This window comes from Amblyraja radiata, chromosome 8, assembly GCF_010909765.2.
Source record: "Amblyraja radiata isolate CabotCenter1 chromosome 8, sAmbRad1.1.pri, whole genome shotgun sequence".
Classification (NCBI taxonomy): Eukaryota; Metazoa; Chordata; class Chondrichthyes; order Rajiformes; family Rajidae; genus Amblyraja; species Amblyraja radiata.
Window position 1 is genome coordinate 66,563,843 of NC_045963.1, and position 25,092 is coordinate 66,588,934.

At 44.8% G+C, this 25,092-nt stretch overlaps 1 protein-coding gene across 8 annotated transcripts in view; it reads left to right on the plus strand.

Annotated features, from left to right (window-relative positions):
- The window catches only part of sash1 (SAM and SH3 domain containing 1), a 152,699-nt gene that overhangs the window by 99,843 nt on the left and 27,764 nt on the right, over positions 1–25,092 (plus strand). For 7 of the 8 annotated variants that reach the window (XM_033026124.1, XM_033026126.1, XM_033026128.1 and 4 more), the window contains exons 9-13: positions 2,595–2,724; positions 5,392–5,765; positions 9,931–10,086; positions 15,510–15,636; positions 18,064–18,233. In XM_033026124.1, the coding sequence (XP_032882015.1) occupies positions 2,595–2,724; positions 5,392–5,765; positions 9,931–10,086; positions 15,510–15,636; positions 18,064–18,233 (957 nt within the window). The remainder of the gene's footprint in view (positions 1–2,594; positions 2,725–5,391; positions 5,766–9,930; positions 10,087–15,509; positions 15,637–18,063; positions 18,234–25,092) is intronic. The other variant, XM_033026125.1, reaches the window with a different exon arrangement.

Sequence of the window (25,092 nt, forward strand, 5' to 3'; positions counted from 1 at the left end):
GACCCCTTCACTTTTCCCATATTTTGTTACATTACAGCATTATTTTAAAATGGATTAAATTCATTTTTTTATCATCAATCCACACACAATACCCCAGAATGAAGAAGCGAAAACAGGCGTTTAGAAATTTTTGCAATTTGAAATAAAAAAGTAATAGCTGAAATATCACATTTACATAAATATTCAGACCCTTTGCTATGACAGGATTGTGTCGAGACACAGATCTGGGGAAGGGTACTTTTGAACCTTCATAGTGTAGAACTCTTCATAGAGCTGTAATCGCTGCCAAAGGTGCCTCAATAAAGCACTGAGTAGAGGGACTGAAAACATATGTAAATGTGATATTTCAGTTATTTCTTTTTAATTACTGCAAACATTTCTAAGCATCTGTTTTTGTTTTTTTTATAATGGGGTATTGTGTGTAGATTGATGATAAAAAAAGAAAATAATTTAATCCATTTTAGAATAAGGCTGTAACGTAACAAAATGTGGAAAAAGTGAAGGGGTCTGAATACTTTCTGAATCTACTACATGTCCAAGCATTGGACCTATACATGAAAGAGAGAAATATGCCATGATTTCCCGATAAGTGCCAGCAAGTTTGTGGTTGCTTCGCTTGCATGCACAAATGGCAGAATCCTAAAGTTGCAAACACTTGTTTTCCTGAGCATTTTTGTTTAGTTGCTGAGAGAGTTCGTGGGGAATCCACGAGCTGCAGCATTGCTGATATCACTGAAAGGGAACAGCTGTAAAAGATAAAGGAAGGTGTTAGTACTTATTTTAGATGTATTTAATTGAGTTTATTTGGATTTCTGAACTGCATTGGTTTGCTAGTTCTTATCTTAAATTAAACATTTTCAAGAGTTAATGTTTTTTTGTAGTTTTGCAATATTTTCGAATGTTTCTGAATTTCAGAAATATTCAATATTATTGACGGTTTTGGCAGCCAGCAAGCTGCAGACTTGATTATTTTCAGCTATTTTGTGGGTGGGACATGTTCTGGACTCTGCCCCCTCTGGTGGTGGAGAGCTCTACCATTGAGCTGAACGTCCCCGGTGAAGGCTGAGTGGCTTTCTTCAACATGCTACCAAAATGGTGCTGATGGAAAGTCTAAGGCTGAATGTGAAAATTTGAAAATGTATTTTAAAAGTGTAATGAGGAAATTTGTTTCCAAGGACAAATGTAGAGAGACGTAGGTTTAGAAAGGAGATGAAGAGGGATTTATTTAGTCAGAGGGTGATGAATCTGTGGAATTCATTGCCACAGACGGCTGTGGAGGCCGTCAATGGGTATTTTTTAAGCGAAGATTGACAGATTTTTAATTATTAAGGATGTCAAAGGTTATGGGGAGAAGGCAGGATAATGGGGTTGAGAGAGAAAGATAGGTCAGCTATGATTGATTGGAGTAGCCTAATTTTTCTCCAATGACATGAACTTATGAAAGGTAAGAGGTTTGCATTTATATGACGCCTTTCACATTCTCTTTCGGATGTCCCAATGTGTTTACAACCAATGAAATCTATAGAATTCTGATCATTGTGGGAAACATGGCAGCCAATTTGCCAACATCAACCTCTCTCAAACAAAATTATAAATAATGTAAAAAGATTAGTTATCGGCAGTGCTGATTGTGTATAGACGTAGGCCAAATAGCTCGGAATGGCTCTTGCTGTCCAGTTAGTATCATGGGATCTTGGGGAAGACTTTAAAGGTTCATTCTTTGATAATGCACTGTAGTGTTGGCCTAGATTTAGCTTAATGCAAGAACCCAGATATTCTGTTCTGTAACTGACCATAACTGAGCCGTAACTGAGTTGGGCAGGGGATGTGAGATTTTATGGTGAACTGGACAAGAAAATCACTGGATGGCGTTATCTGTGATTGATATGTTGGATGTAAGGAGGCCCCATGAGATGGGAGGTTCAATTTGATGACTGCTTGGGTGAAATTGCTTGTTTCTATGCCTTTGTACACCATGCACACTGTCGTCCAAAGAGCACATCTGTACTTTTCCATCAGCTTCCGGGTGCAACTATCTGTGGTCTTGATACCTGGGTCCATATTCTCCTCTCGCTATTTTTTTTTACTCCCTTACTTACTCACGGACACCAGTGGCCAGCAATATTGAGACAACAAGCACACGCAGTGTGGACTACAAATCAGGGATGTGCGTAATTTTCCCATTGCTAACTGCACCAAAGGGTGGCACCGTGGCGCAATGATAGAGTTGCTGCCTTAAAGCGCCAGAGGCCCGTGTTCAATCCTGACTACGGAGTTTGTACGTTCTCCCCGCGACCTGCGTGGGTTTTCTCCGGGATCTCCGGTTTCTTCCAACACCCCAAAGACGTACAGGTTTGTAGGTTAATTGGCTTGGTATAAATGTTGATTGTCCCTAGTTTGTGTAGGATAGTGCAAGTGTGCGGGGATCGCTGGTCGGTGTGAACCCGGTGGGCTGAAGGGCCAGTTTCCGCGCTGTACCTCTAAACTGAACTAATCTACAATGTCAGATTATCATGTAGATGCCACTCATTGAATCAGGTGTAATGCAGCAGACTCATCACATTAAATGCAAATGACGCTTTTCACCTGTTTAGATATGGGAACAGTTGGATGATGATGTCCAAGAGGTGAAGTTTAAAAGGCTCCACAAGTTGGTTTCTTCAAAACGCAGATCGAAAAAGAAACTTGTCAAAGTGGAAGAATTAAAGAATGCACCTATTGCAGGTAAGCTGGAATACATTGGGACAGCATTGATGCAGCGTAAACCCATCAGACAAGCTAGATGCATAAGATTGTGTGCCACAGTAGTGAGAAGAAGAGAATAAATAGTCCAGCTAATATCTAAACCACCTAATGAGATTGAGGGGACCCTTGGGATTCCCCATTTTTATGCCTTCACCAACCTCTGAACAATACTTATTTGCTTCCAGAAAAGAAACAGAAAATGATGAAATGCTTAAAAGGGTCATGCGGCATAGGTAGGAAAAGGGATGAAGTCCTGCAAAATGAATTTAGAGTTAGGGCAAAATTAGAAAGCAGCACCTCCAAGGTAGCCAGATTACTTCCAGTGCCACATGCTAGTGAGGGTAGGAATAGGAAGATTGGACAGGTGAGTGAGTGGCGGAAGAGGTGGGGGGGGGGGGAGGGAGGGGCAGGGCAGTGATTCAGATTTTAAACCATTTGGGATCTCTTATGGAGCAGAGGTGACCTATACAAGAGGACGAGTTGCACCTGAACTGAAGGCCAACTTTGGTATTTGACAAGAACTTGCTAAAGTTGATTGATGTAGGTTATTTGCGGGCTGAGGGCCATGCAGAAAGTGGGATGCTTTGACAAACGTGCAGGGTAAACGTGTTCCTGTTGGAGCTAAAGGAAAGCAGGTGGCCATAAGGAAGCTTGGATGAGGCGAGGGGAAACATTTAATAGGAACCTGAGGGGCAACTTTTTCGCACACAAGGTGGTGGGTATATGGAACAAGCTGCCTGAGGAGGTAGTTGAGGCAGGTTTTATAACAACATTTAAAGGCCATTTGGATAGATACATGGATAGGAGAGGTTTTGAGGAATATGGGCCATACACAGGCAGGTGTGACTGGTGTAGAAGGGGCATCTTGGTCAGCATGGCCAAGATGGGTCGAAGGGCCTGTTTCCATACTGTATGACTATAACCAATGGATACTTAGAAACGGCTTAAAGTGCTTATATTTGTCAACTCTCCTCCCACTTTTTTTTTTTTTTTTTTGCTACTCCACACCTCTCATTGAAAATAAAATGGTATCTCTGCCAGATATGTCTCAACACTGGCCTTTTCTTACCTACAGTTAACTCCCCTCTACTTTCAGCCTGAGAAGGGTCCCGACCTGAAACGTCACGCATCCTTTTCCACCAGTGCTGCTGCCTGACCTGCTGAGTTATCCCAGCGTTTTGTGTCCAACTTCTCCAAGCTGGCAATTTAGTCAGCGGGAATAACTTAGCTTCCTTTATTGGTAGTTTGAATGCAGCCACAATTGATGCATCGGTTTGGTGTCTCGAGTTAGGAGATTGTTCAACAGCTCCACTAGATCAATCATTGTTGTGCAGAGCTCTTCCACTCCATCAGTTTGCATTTGCAAGCTGTGCATTGTTGTCATCATCATGGGAAATGCATAAGTCAACCAGATGGATCTCGGCAGGAGGCTTTTTTGGGTATTTCCATGTGCTGATTAAGTCAGACATGTCTTCTGTAAAATGTCAGCACTGTCGTCTTCATTTAACTAAGCAGATGCATGGTTCTTGCTATTCATGTCAGAGGACCTTCTGGCTGGGTGAGTGAGGGTCCTTTACAGTGCTGCACAAAGCAAATTTCATTTTGTGAAAACATGCAGAAATACAGCTCTGCAGATGCTGGCTTACCGAGGAAAGGTGCAAAATGCTGGAGTAACTCAGCGGGTCAGGCAGTATCCCTGGAGAACATGAATCGGTTATGTTTTGGGTCGGAAGATGAATCCGGTGCAAAACGTCACCCATCTATGTTCTCCAGAGATGTGGCCTGACCCACTTCGTTACTCTAGCATTTTGTGTCTTTCCTTTCATTTCGTGAATCTGACTGCCTCCTCCAACGGGGATTTTCAGGCCTCTGCACGATGCCTATTCCTCAAAGAACCACCTCATTTTAAAGGTATACAAAAAAGCTGGAGAAACTCAGCGGGTGCAGCAGCATCTATGGAGCCTTCTGGGTTTCGGCCCAAAACGTTGCCTTTTTCCTTTGCTCCATAGATGCTGCTGCACCCGCTGAGTTTCTCCAGCTTTTTTGTGTACCTTCGATTTTCCAACATCTGCAGTTCCTTCTTAAACACCTTATTTTAAAAGTAGCTGCTGCGACCTGGCAAGGGTTGCAAGTTTGCCGGATATTGCGGAGCAGGTTGGGGAAACCTCCACCAGGTGGCCTAATGCTAGAAGCAGAATGTAAATGTTTCACTCGTATGGAGGGGCGGAGCAAGAACTGGGAGGAGGCTGGGAATTAAGTGAGTCATGTTTGTTGCCTCAGAGACATTAAGTGGCCTTTGTGGGTATGAAACCCACTGTACAGCATTCCAGTTGGGGAAGAAAGCCAGTAGTGCAGGTTTCAACTCCGACAAGCTCAGACAGCTATCGGATTGCAATACAAAGCAAAGTCGTTTAACACGTCACAAAATTTGCCGAGGCTTTTTTCACTGAATAATTAACAGGGTTTTTTTGTGTAGTCTTGTGCTGCGAATATCTATCCTCCATTAACACAGTTACGTGGTGAGGCTGGTTCGTAAAATCTCCTTCAGTGTTTGTGTGCTACTGTGCAGGTTGTTAAAGTGGTTGGGTTGGTTTGGCAGGTGCTGAGTTTATATATTTTTTCTTTGTCTTCCTCTCGCCCATCCAGAAAGCACTTGTGATGGGACCTGCAGCAAACAGCTGGAGTCTCTGCAGGATGAAAGATCGCTGAGTTTTTTCAGGCCAAAGAGCAACAAGGCACAACTCTGCTTGAATGAGTCATTACAGAAAACTATTGTGGAAGATCCTGCAACCTCGACTACTCTTTGTGACTCCCTGTCTCCCAGCAGCCTGGAAGGACAGACTGGGAAGAAGCTTCTCGAGCCACTCCACTTGTCATCTGAGATCGGTGCCATAATGCCTCCAAAGAAATCTGGGAAAAAGTATTCTGATCCTGAGTGCAGTGAAGGCAAGTCACACAAGGCTTCTCGCTCGCCGACTGACAGTGAGCTGTTCAGAAGTCCGACGACTCAGAATCAAGGGGTAAGTGGAAGGTCTGGGATAACAAGGGGTATAATTAATGAATTGATAGCATTGGATCGGAGTATAGCAAAGTAGTCCTATTGGTGTATGCATCATAACTGCCAGCTCTTTGAAGAGATGTCCAAATTTGTTGTATTTCTTTGATCACATAAACATTCACTTTTATTATTCCACACTCGCCAATTATACTGTCCAACCCATTGATAATGTAATAACTGCCTGCATGTGGTGTTTGTTTTAATTCACATATGTACACGGACACAGCCACACACACACGTGCACACAGACACACAAGCAGGTGCACGCGCACACACAGAAACACACACAGACAGTCACACAGACAGTCACACAGACAGTCACACAGACAGACACACAGACACACACACAGACACACACACACACACACACACACACACACACACACACACACACACACACACACACACACACACACACACACGTAAATGTAATTGCAGGTTGTTGCTAATACATTGCAACTTCTGTCAGTGCCAATGTTTAAAATTAACGATAAGGGATGTCAATGGATCTGGAATATCTAAATTTTCAAGAGAGTGTTGATGAGATCCTATCTGAAAGGTGGTTACAGGAAATAACCTTTTGGGGTTGGGGCAATATGTTACAACATTTCATTGGTTAAAGAATAGAAAACAGAATAGAATTGAAAAACATATTTTCAGGTTGGCAGGTATTACCACAAGGATTGGTGCTAGGACATAAGCTACCTAGGGTTATAGCATGGGAAGAAATGAGTTTAAGCCAGCTTTGAGTTAGCGGATGATGTAGAACTAATTAGGAAGTTTACGGTGTGAAGCTGATATAAAGATTCTACAAAGAGATATCCTCGGATTAACTGAGCGGACAAGAAGATTGATGGACTTTCATCTGGGGAAGAGCAAGGTTATTTCTCTTTGTATAAAGAATAGAAAAGAAAAATACTTTGGAAATGGTGAAAAAGATACCCTAGGGTATTTTGGTGTACTGTACATAAATGATATTCAGGATTATTAAGGTATACTACATAAATGATATTCAAGAGTATTCTGGTGTACTCTACATGGAATTGGAAATAGATATACAGGCAATTAAGAGGATAAATTATATAATTGTTTTATTGCGTGAGGTTACAGTACATGTGCGAAAAAGTCTTGCAATTTGAAGGGACTTTAATGGGCCACACTCGGAATACAATGTGCAATTTATGTCAATACACTAAGGAAGAATCATACTTGTATCGGAGTTTGCGCAGTGTAAATTCTGAATTGATGATTGTTCTGTGAGGAGAGATTGAATAGGAGATTACTGGAGATTAGAAGCATGAGAAGTGATCACAATGAACATCCAAGAGCTAACAGGCTATGTGACTGAATCTGTTCCTTTACCAGAGAGTCTAGGGCTCGGGGTAAAGTATAAACTGTTCAGAAATGAAATGAATAAAAATGTATTCAATCTATGTCCTTCACCTCTGGGGTCATTTACATAGAAAACATAGAAAATAGGTGCAGGAGTAGGCCATTCGGCCCTTTGATTACATAGTGATTTTCATTCCAAGTTGTAAACCATTTGGGTTTTTGCTGCTGCACATATCGTCATAAACATGTTTGTACAAGATTTATGTTTCCAGATTATTTTATCTTAAATTCAAGTCTCCAAACTGGAATAATTGAATTTGAACTCTTCTTCTGCTTTATATTGAACAATTTCTTTTCTTCGGTATTCACCAAGGAGAAGGATATTGAATTATGTGAGGTAAGGGAAACTAGTAGAGTAGCTATGGATACTATGAGTTTCAAAGTAAAAGAAGTACTGACACTTTTGAAAAATATAAAAGTGGATAAGTCTCCAGGTCCTGACAGGATATTCCCTAGGACATTGAGGGAAGTTAGTGTAGAAATAGCCGGGGCTATGACAGAAATATTTCAAATGTCATTAGAAACGGGAATAGTCCCCGAGGATTGGCGTACTGCGCATGTTGTTCCATTGTTTAAAAAGGGTTCTAAGAGTAAACCTAGCAATTATAGGCCTGTTAGTTTGACTTCAGTGGTGGGCAAATTAATGGAAAAGATACTTAGAGATAATATATATAAGCATCTGGATAAACAGGGTCTGATTAGGAACAGTCAGCATGGAATTGTGCCTGGAAGGTCATGTTTGACTAATCTTCTTGAATTTTTTGAAGAGGTTACTAGGGAAATTGACGAGGGTAAAGCAGTGGATGTTGTCTATATGGACTTTAGTAAGGCCTTTGACAAGGTTCCTCATGGAAGGTTGGTTAAGAAGGTTCAACTGTTGGGTATAAATGCAGGAGTAACAAGATGGATTCAACAGTGGCTTAATGGGAGAAGCCAGAGGGTAATGGTGGATGGTTGTTTGTCGGGTTGGAGGCAGGTGACTAGTGGGGTGCCTCAGGGATCGGTGTTGGGTCCTTTGTTGTTTGTCATGTACATCAATGATCTGGATGATGGTGTGGTAAATTGGATTAGTAAGTATGCAGATAATACCAAGATAGGGGGTGTTGTGGATAATGAAGAGGATTTCCAAAGTCTACAGAGTGATTTAGGCCATTTGGAAGAATGGGCTGAAAGATGGCAGATGGAGTTTAATGCTGATAAATGTGAGGTGCTACACCTTGGCAGGACAAATCAAAATAGGACGTACATGGTAAATGGTAGGGGATTGAAGAATACAGTTGAACAGAGGGATCTGGGAATAACTGTGCATAGTTCCTTGAAGGTGGAATCTCATATAGATAGGGTGGTAAAGAAAGCTTTTGGTATGCTAGCCTTTATAAATCAGAGCATTGAGTATAGATGCTGGGATGTAATGTTAAAATTGTACAAGGCATTGGTGAGACCAAATCTGGAGTATGGTGTACAATTTTGGTCGCCCAATTATAGGAAGGATGTCAACAAAATAGAGAGAGTACAGAGGAGATTTACTAGAATGTTGCCTGGGTTTCAACAACTAAGTTACAGAGAAAGGTTGAATAAGTTAGGTCTTTATTCTCTGGAGCGCAGAAGGTTAAGGGGGGACTTGATAGAGGTCTTTAAAATGATGAGAGGGATAGACAGAGTTGATGTGGATCAGCTTTTCCCTTTGAGAATAGGGAAGATTCAAACAAGAGGACATGACTTCAGAATTAAGGGACAGAAGTTTAGGGGTAACATGAAGGGGAACTTCTTTACTCAGAGAGTGGTAGCGGTGTGGAATGAGCTTCCAGTGGAAGTGGTGGAGGCAGGTTCGTTGGTATCATTTAAAAATAAATTGGATAGGCATATGGATGAGAAGGGAATGGAGGGTTATGGTATGAGTGCAGGCAGGTGGGACTAAGGGAAAAAAGTTGTTCGGCACGGACTTGTAGGGCCGAGATGGCCTGTTTCCGTGCTGTAATTGCTATGTGGTTATATGGTTATTAGTGCAAAGTTGGGGTCCAATAGCGTAATCACTATGAACATAATTGAAAATCAAAGAATTATATACAGTGGGAATTTGAACTGATATCAGAAGATGTCAGTTAAAAACTCAGCAGGTCAGCAGAATCAGTGACAAGAGAAACAGAGTTAATATTCTATCATTGCACCACATCCATCCCATATCAGCTTAACAATCAAATCTTATCATCATAAAATGAAGCTGTATCAGCGATGTTGGACGGCTTTGAGATCCGAAAGGAAGCACGGTGGCACAGAGGTAGAGTTGCTGCTTTGCAGCGCCAGAGACCCGGGTTCAATCCTGTCTACGGGTGCTGTCTGTGCGAAGTTTGTACGTTCTCCCTGTGACCGACTGGGTATTCTCTGGGTGCTTCGGTTTCTTCCCACCCTCCTAAGACATGCAGTTTTGTGAGTTACTTGGCTTCATTAAAGATTGCAAACGGTCCCTAGTGTATAAGGACAGTGCTAGTTGACAGGGTGATCGCTGGTCAGTACAGACTCGGTGGGCCGAACGGCCTGTTTCCACAATGTATCTCTAAACTAAACTAAACAAATTCAGATCTCCATCTAATTTCTTTGCTCCATTTGCAATACATTCCCCCCCCCCCCCCCCCCCTAGAAAACACGATTGTAGCCTGATCTGATATCCATTTATCTGGAATGTGAGATGTGCATGGAGTTTTGTAGAATAAACGACGATGTCTATTTTGCCCCAGCAGTGTGATTGTAAAGACAGCACCAGCAGTGAAAAGGGGGGCACGACAAAATCGCCCACAACTTCACGGAAATCGCTGAGCAGAAAGGTCAAGTCAGTGAAAGAAACTGTCAGAAGGAAGATTACAAAGACATACAGTGGCACCCCAACTCCCCAGGCAAGTAAACCCAAACTTTCCACTCCCTCTTGAAAGGACATCTAGTCAAACAGGTTTATTCCTCTTGGGATCGTTCCTCCTACCTTGCCTCAGCATCTTGTGTCTCTCAATCCACACATGAAGTCTGTGTTATTTGGGCGGCACGGTTGCGCAGCGGTAGAGTTGCAGACCCGAGTTCGATCCCGATTACGGGTGCTGTCTGTATGGAGTTTGCACGTTCTCCTCATGACCTGCGTGGATTTTCTCCGAGATCTTCGGTTTCCTCCCACACTCCAAAGACGTACAGGTATGTAGATTAATTGGCTTGGTAAATGTAAAAAAACTTGTCCCTAGTGTGTGTAGGATAGTGTTAATATGCGGGTGGACCACTGGTCGGCTCGGACTGGATGGGCTGAAGGGCCTAGTTCTGCGCTGTACCTCTAAACTAAAGTAAACTAAGTGCCTCTTCCTTTATCCCCGCATCAAAGGAGCGGTGTAAATTCAGCTGGTTGTTAAGCAGTTATTGGTGGTTGTTAAACAATTACAGGTGCACAACCTTTTATCCGAAAGCCTTGGGACCAGACACTTTTCGTAATTCGGAATTTTTCAGCTTTCGGAATGGAAGATTTTTAGCGTAGATTTTAACGGCTGGCTCAGTGGTAGAGTGCTCGGCTCATATCCGCACGGTCGCGAGTTTGCGCCTCGATCCCGGCAGTTACTCGATCGCGAGTTTGTCTTCAATGTTGTTTTTTCTTGCAGAATAGGAGAGAATAGGGAGGGTTAGGCTGGGATTATTCTCTGCGAGATTATTTTAGTGCGGGAGACATGTGTAGGAGAGGTGTACTGACTGTGTGGGCAGAACTTTGGAAGTGATTGCCCACCATTCTCAAAAGCCGCTGTGTCTCCCTGTCCCTCCAACTCCAGAGGAATCCGCTCCCCGATGGGCCGCTATGGCGACAAGTGGCAGTTCGCCCACAGCCCGAGCTGCGCCACCCCAAGAACAAGACGTACCTTGCACACCATCAGCTTCTGCCCCTACGGGGAGCGTGTTCCTCTGGAGTTGGAGCGGGGCTGGGCTGGAGTTGCTGATCTGGGATCTCCGTGCTTGCAGTGGGCCTGGGGGTCGGTGTCCCGATGAGGGGGTGCAGCTCGGGCTGTGGGCGAACTCCCACTTGTCACTGTAGTGGTCCATCGGGGAACGGCTTCTGGTGGTTCTGACGTCTCCGGCCAGTTTGCAGTTTTCCTCTGGAGTTGGAACGGGGCTGGGCTGCTGCTGGCTGTGGGTCTCTGGGATCTCCGTGCTTGCAGTGGGCCTGGGGGTCGGTGTTCCGTTGGTCCTGACGTCTCCGGTGACTGGCACTGACCTGCTGGCATCGCCGACGTGAAGACAGTGCAAAGCCCCCGCGCCGGTGCAATGGGCGGGGAGCTGGAGAGGGGAGCGAAGGGGTCACACACATGGCCGGGAAGCAGAGGGATGTAGGTGGGGTGAAACTGAAGGGAGCGACAATCTGCTGCTGCCTGCCCGCTGAGTTAAAAAGTTCCCACGCAAGACTCACGATACACTGTGTATCGTGAGTCTACCGTGGGAACTTTTTAACTCAGCGGGCAGGCAGCAGCAGATTGTCAATTATTAACCCTCCCGCGCAATATACCCTCACCTTCTCTTTTATGAATGGGGATTTAGTTCCCCTTTCTTCGAGGACCGACCGGAGGTTCCGCTGTCACCTCTGCGGGCCGCCCTCGGTGAACGTCTTCAAGGACCTTTCTTCAAGGACCGAAAAAATGTCCGCTATTCGGAGCTTTTCGTTATTTGGAATTTCGGATAAAAGGTTGTGCACCTGTAATCTCTGATTCTAGACTGTGTGAGGAATGAATCACTGAAAGCATTCAACATATGGCCAGGGACATTGTCATTTGTAAAACAAAGTCTCTTGTTTGGTTTGTCCTCAGCAAGGCTTTAGTCTCAGGCCAAGTTTTCACTGAAGTACAAACTTAGGAAAAAGAAGCAGGTTGAACAACCACTTCGTCAAGCCCAATTTAGTCAAAGTAAAGTTCATAGCTCAAGAACAACCCTGTTGTGAAGGTGGACACAAAATGCTGGAGTAACTCAGCGGGTCAGGCAGCATCTCGCGAGAGAAGGAATGGATGATGTTTTGGGTCGAGGTCCTTCTTCAGACCCTACAACCCTGTGGTGAATACTGGCATTGTGATAGCATAAGAACGTTTTGGAAAGGCAGATGCCACATCGTTTATTTCATGGTTGGCAAGTATTACCAGTGATTTGAGCAAGGATCGGTGCTAGGACATGAGCTACTTGGGGTTATAGCATGGGAAGAAACGAGCGTAAGCAATCTTTGAATTTGCGGATGATGTAGAACTAATTAGGAAGTTTTGGTGTGAAGCTGATATAAAGATTCTATAAAGAAATAACCATGGGCGGACAAGACGATTGAAGGACTTTCATCTGGGGAAGAACAGGGTTATTTGTTTTTGAAAAATAGAAAAGAAGAATACTTTGGAAATGGTGACAAAGATACAGGAATATTATGGTATAGTGTACATAAATGATATTCAGCCGTATTCTGGTGTACTCCACATGGAATGGTTTCATTTAATGGTTGGACAATGGTGCAGCTGGTATAGCTACTGCCACACAGCTCCAGTGGCATGGGTTCAATCCTGACCTCGGATACTGTCTGTGTGAAGTTTGCATGTTCTCCCTGCCCCTGCCTGAGTTTTCTCTGGGTGCTGAAGTTTTCTCTTGTACTTTAAAACTGTGCCGTTCGATCAGTGAAATGGCCACTTTAAATTGTCCCTAGTGGCGGAGTTTATGGGTGGAGTGTGTTTATCCCGTTATTATGAAGGTGCAGAGAATAATAATGGGATTAGCATAGGATTGACGTAAATGGGTGCTTAGTGGCCAGTGTGGGCTGAAGGGCCTGTTTCTTAATTATTCTCTGACTTTAGTATATTATTAATGTCACAGGCCACCACCAGAGAATGGGATCCAAACTCTCTATAAAGTTGCTGTTCATTACTGCAGTCTGGAGTCAGTGACAGGTCTCTTGCTGAGTGCAGCCATAGCTGTCTTTTGTAAGCTGCCCTGTCAAAACATTCTTCTATATTCTCTGCACCATGTATAACCTCAGTCTTAATGAAGCTGGCCCCTGCCCTGTGTCTCACATGTGTGACCACCTCATGGTAAATGCAATGCTAGCATTTATGTCGAGAGGACTAGAATATAAAAGCAGGGATGTAATGCTGAGGCTTTTTAAGGCACTGGTCAAACCGCATTTGTAGTATTATGAGAAGTTTTGGGCCCCATATCTGAGGATGTGTTGACATTGGAGAGGGTCCACAGGAGGATTACGAGAATGATCCCAGAGATTATTGGGTTAACATATGATGAGAGTTTGACGGCATTGGGCCTGTACTCGCTGGAGTTTAGACGAATGAGGGGGGACCTCATTAAAACTTACCAAATAGTTAAAGTCCTGGATGGAAAGAATGTGGAGAGTATGTTTCCACTAGTGGGAGAGTCTCGGACCAGAGGTCATCGCCTCAGAATAAAAGATGTACCTTTAGAAAGGAAATGAGAGGAATTTCTTTAGTCAGAGGGTGGCGCATCTGTGGAATTCATTGCCACAGATGGTTGTGTAGGCCAAGCCAATGGGTATCTTAAAAGCGGAGTTTGGCAGATTCTTGATTTGTACATCTGTCAAATGTCGAGCGGGGAAAAGACAGGAGAATGGAGTTGAGAGGGAAATATAGATCAGCCATGATTGAATGGTGTAGTTGACTTGATGAGTCGAATGGCCTAATTCTACTCCTATAACTTGTGAAGTTGGGTTACTTTATGTTTGGTGGCTGTGGCAGAACTTGCAGCTACATGTGAAGCTTAAGTCACATTGTCACTTCATCCTTGCTGCCCATGTGTTCTTTCACTTGTTCCTTTCAATCAGTTTGCAGTTTATGAATATCTCAAATGAGAAAGGACCTGGGAACGAGATTACACGGGGGGGGGGGGGGGGGGGGGGGGGGGGGGGGGGGGGGGGGGGGGGGGGGGGGTGAGATTGTAAGGAGGAAGTGAGGAGGAATAAGATGGAATACTGCCATCTTCCATGATCTCAGCCCTTGTTGCTGGATGTATAGTTGGCATTGGCTACTCCATTGATGGCTGTGCCACTTTCACCAAAGGCACAAGCGGAGGTTTCCCTCTCGGCTTTGTGTACCGGCGCCATCTACAGAAGGGTGGGAAGTGTGTTGGTGAGTGTTTTGCCGTCTCTGGGCCGAAGCGATTGGCGTAATTTTACAGCTTCCAAAGCAGTAAAATGTGGATGTCATGGCACGAGCCGGTCCTCGGATTCTGAGGGGGAGACGAGTCAACGAACGTTAGGTATGAACCCTGGTGGATAGAGTTTGTGGAAAACAAGTGATGGCAGTGTGGTTTCTAGTGGGAAAATGAGTGATGCATATGTGGTTCACTGAGCCGTGGTTGAGATGTGATTCAGTTAGTGGGAATAGCATTCACTGGCCTGACTATGCATGTGAAATATTTGCAGCGCCTTGAGACTCAACTTGACAAGCTGCTACTGACAGAGCACATCTCTGCATCTCCTTCACGCAGGCACCTAGTGGCAGCTTTGGAGATTTCTTGGAGCCCATTGAGGTTCCATTATCACAGCTCGTTCACCAACAGGGGCGGCACAATGGCGCAACGGTAGAGTTGCTGCATTACAGCGACAAGGGCCCAGGTTTGATCCAGTCTACAGGTGCTGTCTGTATGGTGTTTGTATGTTCTCCCTGGGACCGCATGGGTTTTCTCCGGGTTCTCTGGTTTCCTCCCACACTCCAAAGACGTCCAGGTTTGTAGGTTAATTGGCCTCTGCAAGTTGTCTCTAGTGTATAGAATGGAACAGGTGGTGATGGTCGGCGTGGACTCGGTGGGCTGAAGGGACAGTTGCCACGCTGTATCTCTAAACTAAACTGAACAACATTCTCCGCCACCCAATCCAGCCATGGTGCTCCCTATCCTCCACTAACAAGTGTATGATGTCTTTAAATAGTACCCATGTTGCTTTTAGGTGGTGCCTGCTCTCATATTGGTTCCCATTTCTGGCAAATTGTAATCATATTCATTAGCATGGAGCTCGATGTTAATGTGCGACCTGCATCAGAGGTCGTGGTCATGTTAATCTTGTGTGGCTTTGAGCTGCTTGCAAGGATTGTGAATTTTAGCCAGATGTGTTTTCTATTTTTGCAGGTTGTGTAATAAAGATAGTAGTTAGTTGAATGTTGCACACAAGTGAGTTTCTGTTCATGAGACACGACAAGGTCATCAAGAAGAGAAACCTGCAGCTGGCTTAGGACATAGCAGGAGAAACAGAAAGCGATGGAGACACTATGTTGCTAAAGCTGTAAATTGCCTCCTCATCTCCCCACAGTTGACGACGGAAGGAATGGCGGCCACTGTGCAACCTCCTGAACCAGCTGACCGATCCCGACTCAAGCTGGCTGGTGGTGGCTCTGTGGAGAGTCTGCGGAGCTCCTTGAGTGGCCAGAGTTCAATGAGTAAGAAGACTTCCATTTTTCCGCTACGGTTGCCAAAATTGCAGGGTTCTCTTGGACACGCTTTCAAAAAATGTTCTGGGAACTAAAATTTAGGGACGCTGCTGACCTGGCCCATTTTTCTTTTGAATGGGAAAGGTGAAGAAAAGTCACATTTGACAACAGTTTCAGGACCTCCCATTCATTAATAGGGAAAAGTAAAGAGCATTTAAGTACAAATGAAGTCGGGTTGTCTGGTTGTCAGGCAAAGTACTAAGATTATCCCAACCCTGAACATTGATATGGTCTGCATCCTCTTCTGGTGTCAATCCCCACTCCCATTTCTATTCTCCAACAGCCCACAGTACTTTACTAACAGCCACACCTAACCTCTCCCACCTCCCACCCTTCCCTTCCCTTCCCCCGTAGGATAACACCACTCAGTACCCATTCCTTAGCCCCACATAGTTTTTCATGTATTTCTGACCAGTCATGTTATCTCTTTCAAACCTCTATCCCACCACACCCCCCTCCACTCATAACTTGCTGCCCCACTGCAGGTCATCAACAAATACAGTCACGATACATTCATCAAGTCATCAAAGTGGATTATAAATAGCTGAAGCCGTAACCCTGGTTCCTGAGGTACACCACAGGTTATTTATTTCAAACACGAGAATGACCCATTCATCTCAATGTTTTTCAGTTGCCAGTCCTCTCTCCATGCCAATACATTACCTCCAACCTCAACTCCTGTGCAGCAATCTTTTATGTGGCATCTTCTCAGATGCCTGTAGAAATCTAAATATTCAACCAGTGCCCCTTTGTTCACCCTATATGTTACATCCTCAAAGGACGCCAGAAAATTTGCTAAACAGAATTTCCAATCGCAAAACCACAGTGGTAGCACAGTGGCGCCTCTGGTCGAGCCACTGCCTCACAGTGCTGGTGATCTGGGTTCGATCCTGACCTCGGGTGCTGTTTATGCAGAGTTTGCACGTTCTCACTGTGACCACGTGGGTTTCCTCTGGATGCTCGGGTTTCCTCCCACATCCCAAAGACATGCGAGTTTGAAGGGTGATTGTTCTCTGCAAAATTATCCCTATCATTTAGGGAGTGGATGCGAGAGTGGAATTACATAGAACTAGTTTGAACGGGTGATCTATGGTCAGCGTGGACTTGGTGGGCCGAAGGGCCTGTTTCCATGCTGCATCACCAAACTAAACTAAAATCATGCTGACTCTGACTAAAATATGAAATTCTGCCCTTTTTCCATTTCCCATAATTTTATAGAATTAGGGGAGGGCAAAGATCAGAACATTGAAATAGGGTGGAATGGAGATTTTGCCAAGGGGGGGAATGGGGAACAACTGACCACAAGGAGATGTTGGGCATCAAAAGGCTACAGAAACGGTTCGGGGTGGGGGGAAATTACACCGCATTGCAGAGATGGGGAAGTAATTGGAATAAATGGGGAGAAATTGGATTGTGATGTAGAACTGTGGGGCGAATGGACGCATTGGGGTGATGGAGGGGGCAATTGGAACAAAATGGATGGTGTGAGTTAATTGTGTCAATATGGGTGGATGGAGGGATTTGGACCAGAATGGGAAGATGAAGGGCGATGCACCAGAGTGGGGTGGGGTGGGTAGGGGGAGGTGTCCATTGTACCATAACAGGATGGTGGATACATAATTAGACCAGAATGGGAAGTTTGGGAGCAATTATTTAACAGTAGTGAGATGAGGGACAATTGTTTGATAACACGGAATGTGGGCAAGTGTTCACGATGTAGAGATGGCAGGTAATTGTTCCATAGTGGGGGGGAGAGATGGGTCTATTGTCCATAATGGGTAAGTGGGGAGAAAGGCAGGCGATTCTCCACAATGGGGAGGTTGGAGGGGGTGGAGTTGGAACATAACAGGAAAGTGGAAAATGGAACCTAACAGGAAAGCAATCGGAGTGAGATGAGAAGATGGTTGGGGAAATTAAACCGCAGTGCGAAGGTGGAGCGTCGAGAGGTCAGGTAAACGGATCACAGTGGGAGGAGGGGGGTGTCTGCACCAAGGGAGGACAGAATTTAGTCATGGGGGTGGGGACCATAGGGGAGGGAGGGAGATGGGAAGCACTGGATTACAGAAGCTGGGAAGAGGGATTGGTCAAGCAGAAGAGAATCAAATCACTGGATGAGAGATCACAGCACAACTGGTGAGGTTTGTAAAAGGAGGGATAGAATCAGGTCACAGCAATGGAAAATGGAGCATCAGACAGCAGGGTAATGTGCTGGGCAGAAACTGGCCCAATGGCAGGGGGGTAGAGTGCAGAACTGAGACCAATTTGGGAGAGCAGGACCACACTTTGCAAGGCTCACAATTAGTACAAGTATCTGGGGAGGAAAACTGCGCTGTTGTTGCCATGCATTATACCACCTGTTCTCACTCTCCATTTCAGGCGGTCAAACAGTGAGCACCACAGACTCGTCAGCCAGCAACAGAGAGAGCGTGAAGTCAGAAGATGGAGAGGAGGAGGAGACCGCCTACCAGGGGCCTTTCTGTGGCCGTGCGAGAGTCCACACTGATTTTGTCCCAAGCCCATACGACACAGATTCACTGAAACTCAAGGTATCAAATCCATCTTCACTTTATCTGTGTGCTTCAAGGAGGCTCCCAAGGCAATGAATACATGCAAAAGGTTTATGGTACTGAATGGAATGTTGAATAACATATATCAGAATGAGTCACGCGGCGAGGTGGCTCTAGAAATAGTGGACGCATTGGTGATCATTTTCCAATGTTCAATAGATTCAGGATCAGTTCCTGTGAATTGGAGGATAGCTAATGTTATCCCACATTTCAAGAAAGGAGCGAGAGAGAAAACGGGGAATTACAGAGCAGTTAGCCAGATGTCGGTGGTGGGAAAGATGCTAGAGTCAATTATTAAAGAGGTAATAATGGGGCATTTGGAGCAGTAAAAGGATTAGTCCAAGTCAGCATGGATTTATGAAAGGAAAATCATGCTTGACTAATCTTCTAGAATTTTTTGAGGATGTGACAAGTGAAATGGATGAAGGGGAGCCAGTGGATGTAGTGTATCTAGACTTTCATAAAGCCTTTGATAAGGTCCCGCATGGGAGACTGGTGACTAAAATTAGAGCACATGGTATTGGGGGTAGGGTGTTGATGTGGACAGAAAATTGGTTGGCCGACCGGAAGCAAAGAATAGGAGTGAAGGTTCCTTTTCAGAATGACAGGCAGTGGCGAGTGGAGTTCCGCAAGGCTCGGTGTTGGGTCCGCAACTGTTTACAATATATATTAATGATTTGGAAGAGGGAATAAGGAGCAACACTAGCAAGTTTGCGGATGACACAAAGCTGGGTGGCAGTGTGAACTGTGAAGAGGATGTTAGGAGGTTGCAGGGTGACCTGGACAGGTTGAGTGAGTGGGCAGATGCGTGGCAGATGCAGTATAATATAGATAAATGTGAGATTATCCACTTTGGTGGCAAAAACAACTGGGCAGATTATTATCTCAATGGGGTTAGGTTAGGTAAGGGGGAGGTACAGCTAGACCTGGGTGTCTTGTACACCGGTCACTGAAAGTTGGCGTGCAGGTACAGTAGGCAGTGAAGAAAGCTAATGGAATGTTGGCCTTCATAACAAGAGGATCTCAGTATAGAAGTAGAGAGGTTCTTCTGCAGTTGTATAGGGCTCTGGTAAGTCCACATCTGGAGTATTGTGTATAGTTTTGGTCTCCTAATTTGAGGAAGGACATCCTTGTGATTGAGGCAGTGCAGCGTAGGTTCACGAGATTGATCCCTGGGATGGCGAGACAGTCATATGAGGAAAGATTGAAAAGACTAGGCTTGTTTTCACTGGAGTTTTGAAGGATGAGGGGGATCTATAGAAAGATATAAAATTATAAAAGGACAAGCTAGATGCAGGAAAATTTTTCCCAATGTTGGGCGAGTCCAGAACCAGGGGCCACAGTCTTAGAATAAAGGGGAGGTCATTTAAGACTGAGGTGAGAGAAAACTTTTTCACCCAGAGAGTTGTGAATTTGTGGAATTCCCTGCCGCAGAAGGCAGTGGAGGCCAAATCACTGGATGTATTTAAGAGAGAGTTAGATAGAGCTCTAGGGGCTAGTGGAGTCATGGGATATGGGGAGAAGGCAGGCATGGGTTATTGATAGGGGAAGCTCAGCCATGATCACACTGTATGGCGGTGCTGGCTCGAAGGGCCGAATGGCCTCTTCCTGCACCTATTTTCTATGTTTCTATGACCCTGTGGGGTTTCCTTCAGGTGCAGATTCAGGTCCCAATACGAGTGATTTGGTGGGGTAATTGGACACGTTACATTCCCTCTAGTGTTTGGTTGAGTGGTAGAATCCAGGGGGAGCTGATGTCAATGTGAGGAGATTAAGGTGGGATCAGTGTACGGTCAAATGGGTTCGATGGTCAGAGGAGTTGTGGTGGGCCGGAGGGCCTGTTTCATGCTGCATGACTCTTACAACACAAAACATTCAGCTCCACGTCACCCAGTCAAGGATTAAGTAACACCGTTTAATATCTTGTTAAGCATAGACTGGCGATACTTCTGTGTAGTTCATAATTTTTAGGAGCAGAATTCGGCCCAACAAGTCAACTCCGACATTCAATCATGGCTGATCTATCCTTCACGCTCAACCCCATTCTCCTGCCTTCACCCCATAACCCCTGACACCCGTACCCTTACACCCTGTAATGGAGAGGGCGATACAAATCATAGAATCTCATAGGTTTACAACAACCCTCTGTAACCCAGAACTAACTTGCTGTCCCCTCTCTGGTAAAGATGGATCACAGACCTGAAACATTAATGTTATTTCTCTTAATGCCGCCAAACCTGCTGAGCATTTCCAACATCTCCTGTTTTTAATGTTGGAGCTGAAACAATTACTTTCTCCACATCCTTGTGTAGTTTTCCTTCCAAAAGGTTCTTTGTAAAAGGTGTTTTGGTTTCTGCTTCTGTGCAGTGCATTCTTAGATCACCAAGGGAAATAACGCCTCCTCACCAATGTGTTAAAAACTCCACCTACATTGGAGCTCCTTTGTCACATCTCCCTTGATGAAACTAAATCAGTCAGGGGTGCTCAGATTTCTTCCCGTACATGCAGGCCATCCCTGGTACAGCTTCACTGCATCTCCCTTTTATCCTCTCGTTCCTCTTTACATTCTTCACACGGTAAGGAACGCAAACTGCACAGCGTTTTCCAACCGCAGCCCAATTAAAAATTTGCAGCACCTTAACTTTAATTCATAGTGTGTAGGAAAGAACAGCAAATGCTGGTTTAAACCGAAGATAGATACAAAATGCTGAAGTAACTCGCTCAGCGGGACAGGCAGCATCTCTGGACAGAAGGAGTGGGTGACGTTTCGGGTCGAGCCCCTGCTTCAGACTGAAGAAGTGTCTCGACCCGAAACATCACCCATTCCTTCTATCCAATGTTGCTGCCTGTCCCGCTGAGTTACTTCAGCATTTTCTATCTATCTTTGCTTTAATTCATCCTTGTTTAGAACACCACATATTCTTTGTGTAGGAAAGCACTGCAGATGCTGGTTTAAATCAAAGGTAGACACAAAATGCTGGAGTTTGAAAAAGGGGTCTCGACCCGAAACGTCACCCATTCCTTCTCTCCAGAGATGCTGCCTCTCCTGCTGAGTTACTCCAGCATTTTGTGTCTACCACATATTCTTTGTACTGTTTTTACATTACATTTGGCGGCATAGTAGGTCTCACAGTGGCACCTCACAGCACCAAAGACCCAGGTTCGATCCTGACTACAGGTGCTGTCTGTGCGGAGTTTGAACGTTCACCCTGTAATTGTGTGGATTTTTTTCTGGATGCTCCGGTTTCCTCCCATATTCCAAAGACAGCAGGTTTGTAGATTAATTGGCTTCTGTAAATTGCTTCTAGTGTATACGATGCGAACGTGGGATAACATGGCACTAGTGTGCGGTTGATCAATGGTCGGCATGGACTTGGTGGGCAGAAGGGCCTGGCTCCACGCTGTATCTCTAAATCAGAGTAAACATTATCCATAACCTGGCACATTCACCTTAACATTTCCCTATTCTTCATTTGATGCCCTCTTCAGTCTACATCTGAAAGATACCACCCCACATTTCTCTGCATTAAATTTGATCTCACACTATCTTGTCCTTTCCGCTAATCTGTAGCTTGATGTAAATGTAAAATTGGCCCCAGTGTGTGTGGAGTAGTGTTGATGTGCGGGAATCGCTGGTCGGCGATGATGGTGACACAGCAGTAGACTGCCTTACAGCATTTACACCGCTGGAGACCAGGGTTCGATCTCGACTACGGGAGCTGTCTGTATAGGGATTGTCCGTTCTCCCCGTGACCATGAAGGTTTTCTCTGAGATCTTCGGTTTCCTCCCACACTCATCACGACGTACATGTTTGGAGGTTGATTGGCTTGGTATAAGTGTAAATTGTCCATAGTGTTAACGTGTGGGGATCGCTGATCGGTGTGGACTCGCTGGGGCGAAGGGCCCGTTTCCGCACTGTATCCTTAAACTAAACTGTGTTTTTGAGAAACATGCAGTTCTTTCAGTGGATAGTACAGCTAGCCTCACAGCGCCAACAATCCAAGTTTGATCTCCATTGCTGTCAGTGTGGAGTTTGCACGTTCTCCCTGTGACCATGTGGGTTTACCCTGGGTGCCCCAGTTTCCACCCTCACCCCCAAGACGTGCAGATTGGTGGATTAATTGACCGCTGTCACTTGCCTCCAGTGTGCACCTGAGTGGTATAATCTGGGGAAGATTGATGGGACTATAAGGAGAACATATTACAGGAACAGTTGGTGGGATTGTTCAGTTTAGTTTATTGTCACGTGTACCGAGGTGTAGTGAAAAGCTTTTGTTGCATGCTAACCAGTCAGCGGAAAGCCAATACATGATTACAATCGAGCCATTTACAGTGTATAAGTGAATAGTGTTTAGTTCAAAGTAAAGCCAATAAAATCCAATCATAGATAGTCCGAGGGTCACCAATGAGGTAGATAGTAGATCAGGGACTGCACTCTAATGGGCTGAAATGGCCTCCGTCTAAGTGAAATAGAATATGGTAAATGTCGTCATCTTTGTCATGAACTGCAGCTGTTTTAACATCATAGGCGGTTTAACCACAGCTCCTGCCGCATCACCTATTTATATGTATAGAGGTGGACCAGTGTAAAGTTATTGTAGATCGATGAGCAAGACTTTATCTGCTGCAGGATAGGTGCAAGTGAATATGTTGTAGCCTCAAGAACTTGTTTCATCGTGCAACACAGTTCCACAGATCCAGATTTGATCGCCTGCTGTCTGTGTGAAATTTGTACATTCTCCCTGTGACCATGTGGTTTCTCACTGGGTGCTCCGGTTCTCTCCCACATCCCAAAGACGTGCGGCTTTGTAGGTTAATTGACCTCTGTGAAATTGCCCTGGTGCATATGGAATGGATGGAAAAGTGAAATAAATAGAACTAATGTGAACAGCCGATCAATGATAGCATGGACTCGGTGGGCTGAAGGGCCTCTTTCCATGCTGTATTTCTAAACTAAAATAAAATAAATAACTCATCTTCCTTGTAAGTTCAATTTCTTTCTTGACCCCCAAATACTCTTTATTTATTTATTTGTCTATTTATTTGTTTATTTAATTGATTGTTTATTTCGAACAGAATAAAAGAATAAAAGGTATTTGATTCTATATGTGTCCAATATTCTCATTAAAATATGTACAGTGGCAAGTTATTCACAGCTTCCCAAATAGAAAATTTCAAATGTTCACGACTCACTTGGAAAGAAGTTTCTTCTCAAAAATGGTTGACGGAGACATTTTAGACTTTCCAATCAAAAGGTTCTTAACAACCGCGCAGACAATATACCTTAGAATCTTTCAATTAGATCACTTCCCATTTGGACATCATTTTTAACACACCCTGCACTGACTGCTATCTTTATTGAATGGATAACTACAAATGTCAGATGCCAGATTTATGCAGAAGATGGACACAAAATGCTGGAATAACTCAGCGGGAAAGGCAGCATCTCTGGATTTAGATTTATGCAGAATATGCAAACCTAGGCATAGCTGCTGGGAGATGATACCTTGCCATTGATATCAAATCGCTCATACCCTAATTTGAGCATGGATGGAAAACTTAGAAGTTTTTTACAGCGCGGAAACAGGCTGTTCGGCCCACCGCGCCGACCAGCGATCCCCGCACGCTAACACCATCCTACACACTAGGGACAATTTACAGTTTTTCCAAGTCAATTAACATGCAAACCTGTACATCTATGGAGAGTGGGAGGAAACCGGAGTACCTGGAGAAAACCCACGCACGTCACAGGGAGAAGGTACAAACTCCGTACAGACAGCACCCGTAGTCAGGATCGAACCCGGGTCTCTGGCGTTGTAAAGCAGCAACCTTACCATTGTGCCACCGTGCCACCCCTGGTACAGTTAGCAATGGGAAAATTACTCACATCCCTGATTTGTTCTCTTCACTTGTGTGTGCATTGATGATTAATAGCGAGAGGATTGGTTTTAGAAAAGAGCTGTTTGCTCTTTGGAGAACTTGTTGTAGTTTCTGAAGGCTGCAAGGAATGGTGTGGTGGGCTGTAAAATTGTGCCCGGAATTCTGACTGGCAAGAGATTCAGGTGTCCCTGCAGGATTGGCTCTGTTTCTCTTCCCACAGATGCAGCCTGACCTGTTGAGTGTTTCCTGCAACCACATGGCAGAGCTAGAACCACTTTGCCGGTGATACTGAGGGTGATCTGAACAACCTGTTCTGTGTCTCCAGCTTTAACATTGCTCTGAGAAGACATTTTGCAGAACATTAGCGCATGACGGTCATCAGAGGGTCTTTTTCTCAGGCAAATCAAATTAATCTCCCCCACCTTTTAGTTTAGAGATACAGCGCGGAAACAGGCCCTTCAGCCCACCGAGTCCGCGCCGGCAAGCATTCCCCGCACACTAACTCTATCTTCACACACTAGGAACAATTTACAATGATACCAAGCCAATTAGCCTACAAACTTGTATGCCTTTGGAGTGTGGGAGGAAACCGGAGCACCCGGAGAAAACCCACGCGGTCACTGGGAGAACGTACAAACACGTACAGACAGCACCCGTAGTCAGGATGGAAGCCGGATCTCTGGCGCTATAAGGCAGCAACTGTACCGATGCGTCACTGTACCACCCACAAGATCGGTGATCGTGATCGGCGTCGCCCTGTCCTGCAGGAGAGAGGAAGAATGTGATGACTGTCGGCTGTTTTGTTAGTGTGTCTTCCACAGTTGATTAGCCTGAGATGCTGACATGTGTGGGTGTGGTAAATGTGTCAAGCTGTGACGTGTCTCAAGAAAGTTGCTAGCAGTGCTGTTTGATGGGAATTGTTCGCAGCTGACTGATGTGTGTTGTCTACAGCCGTTT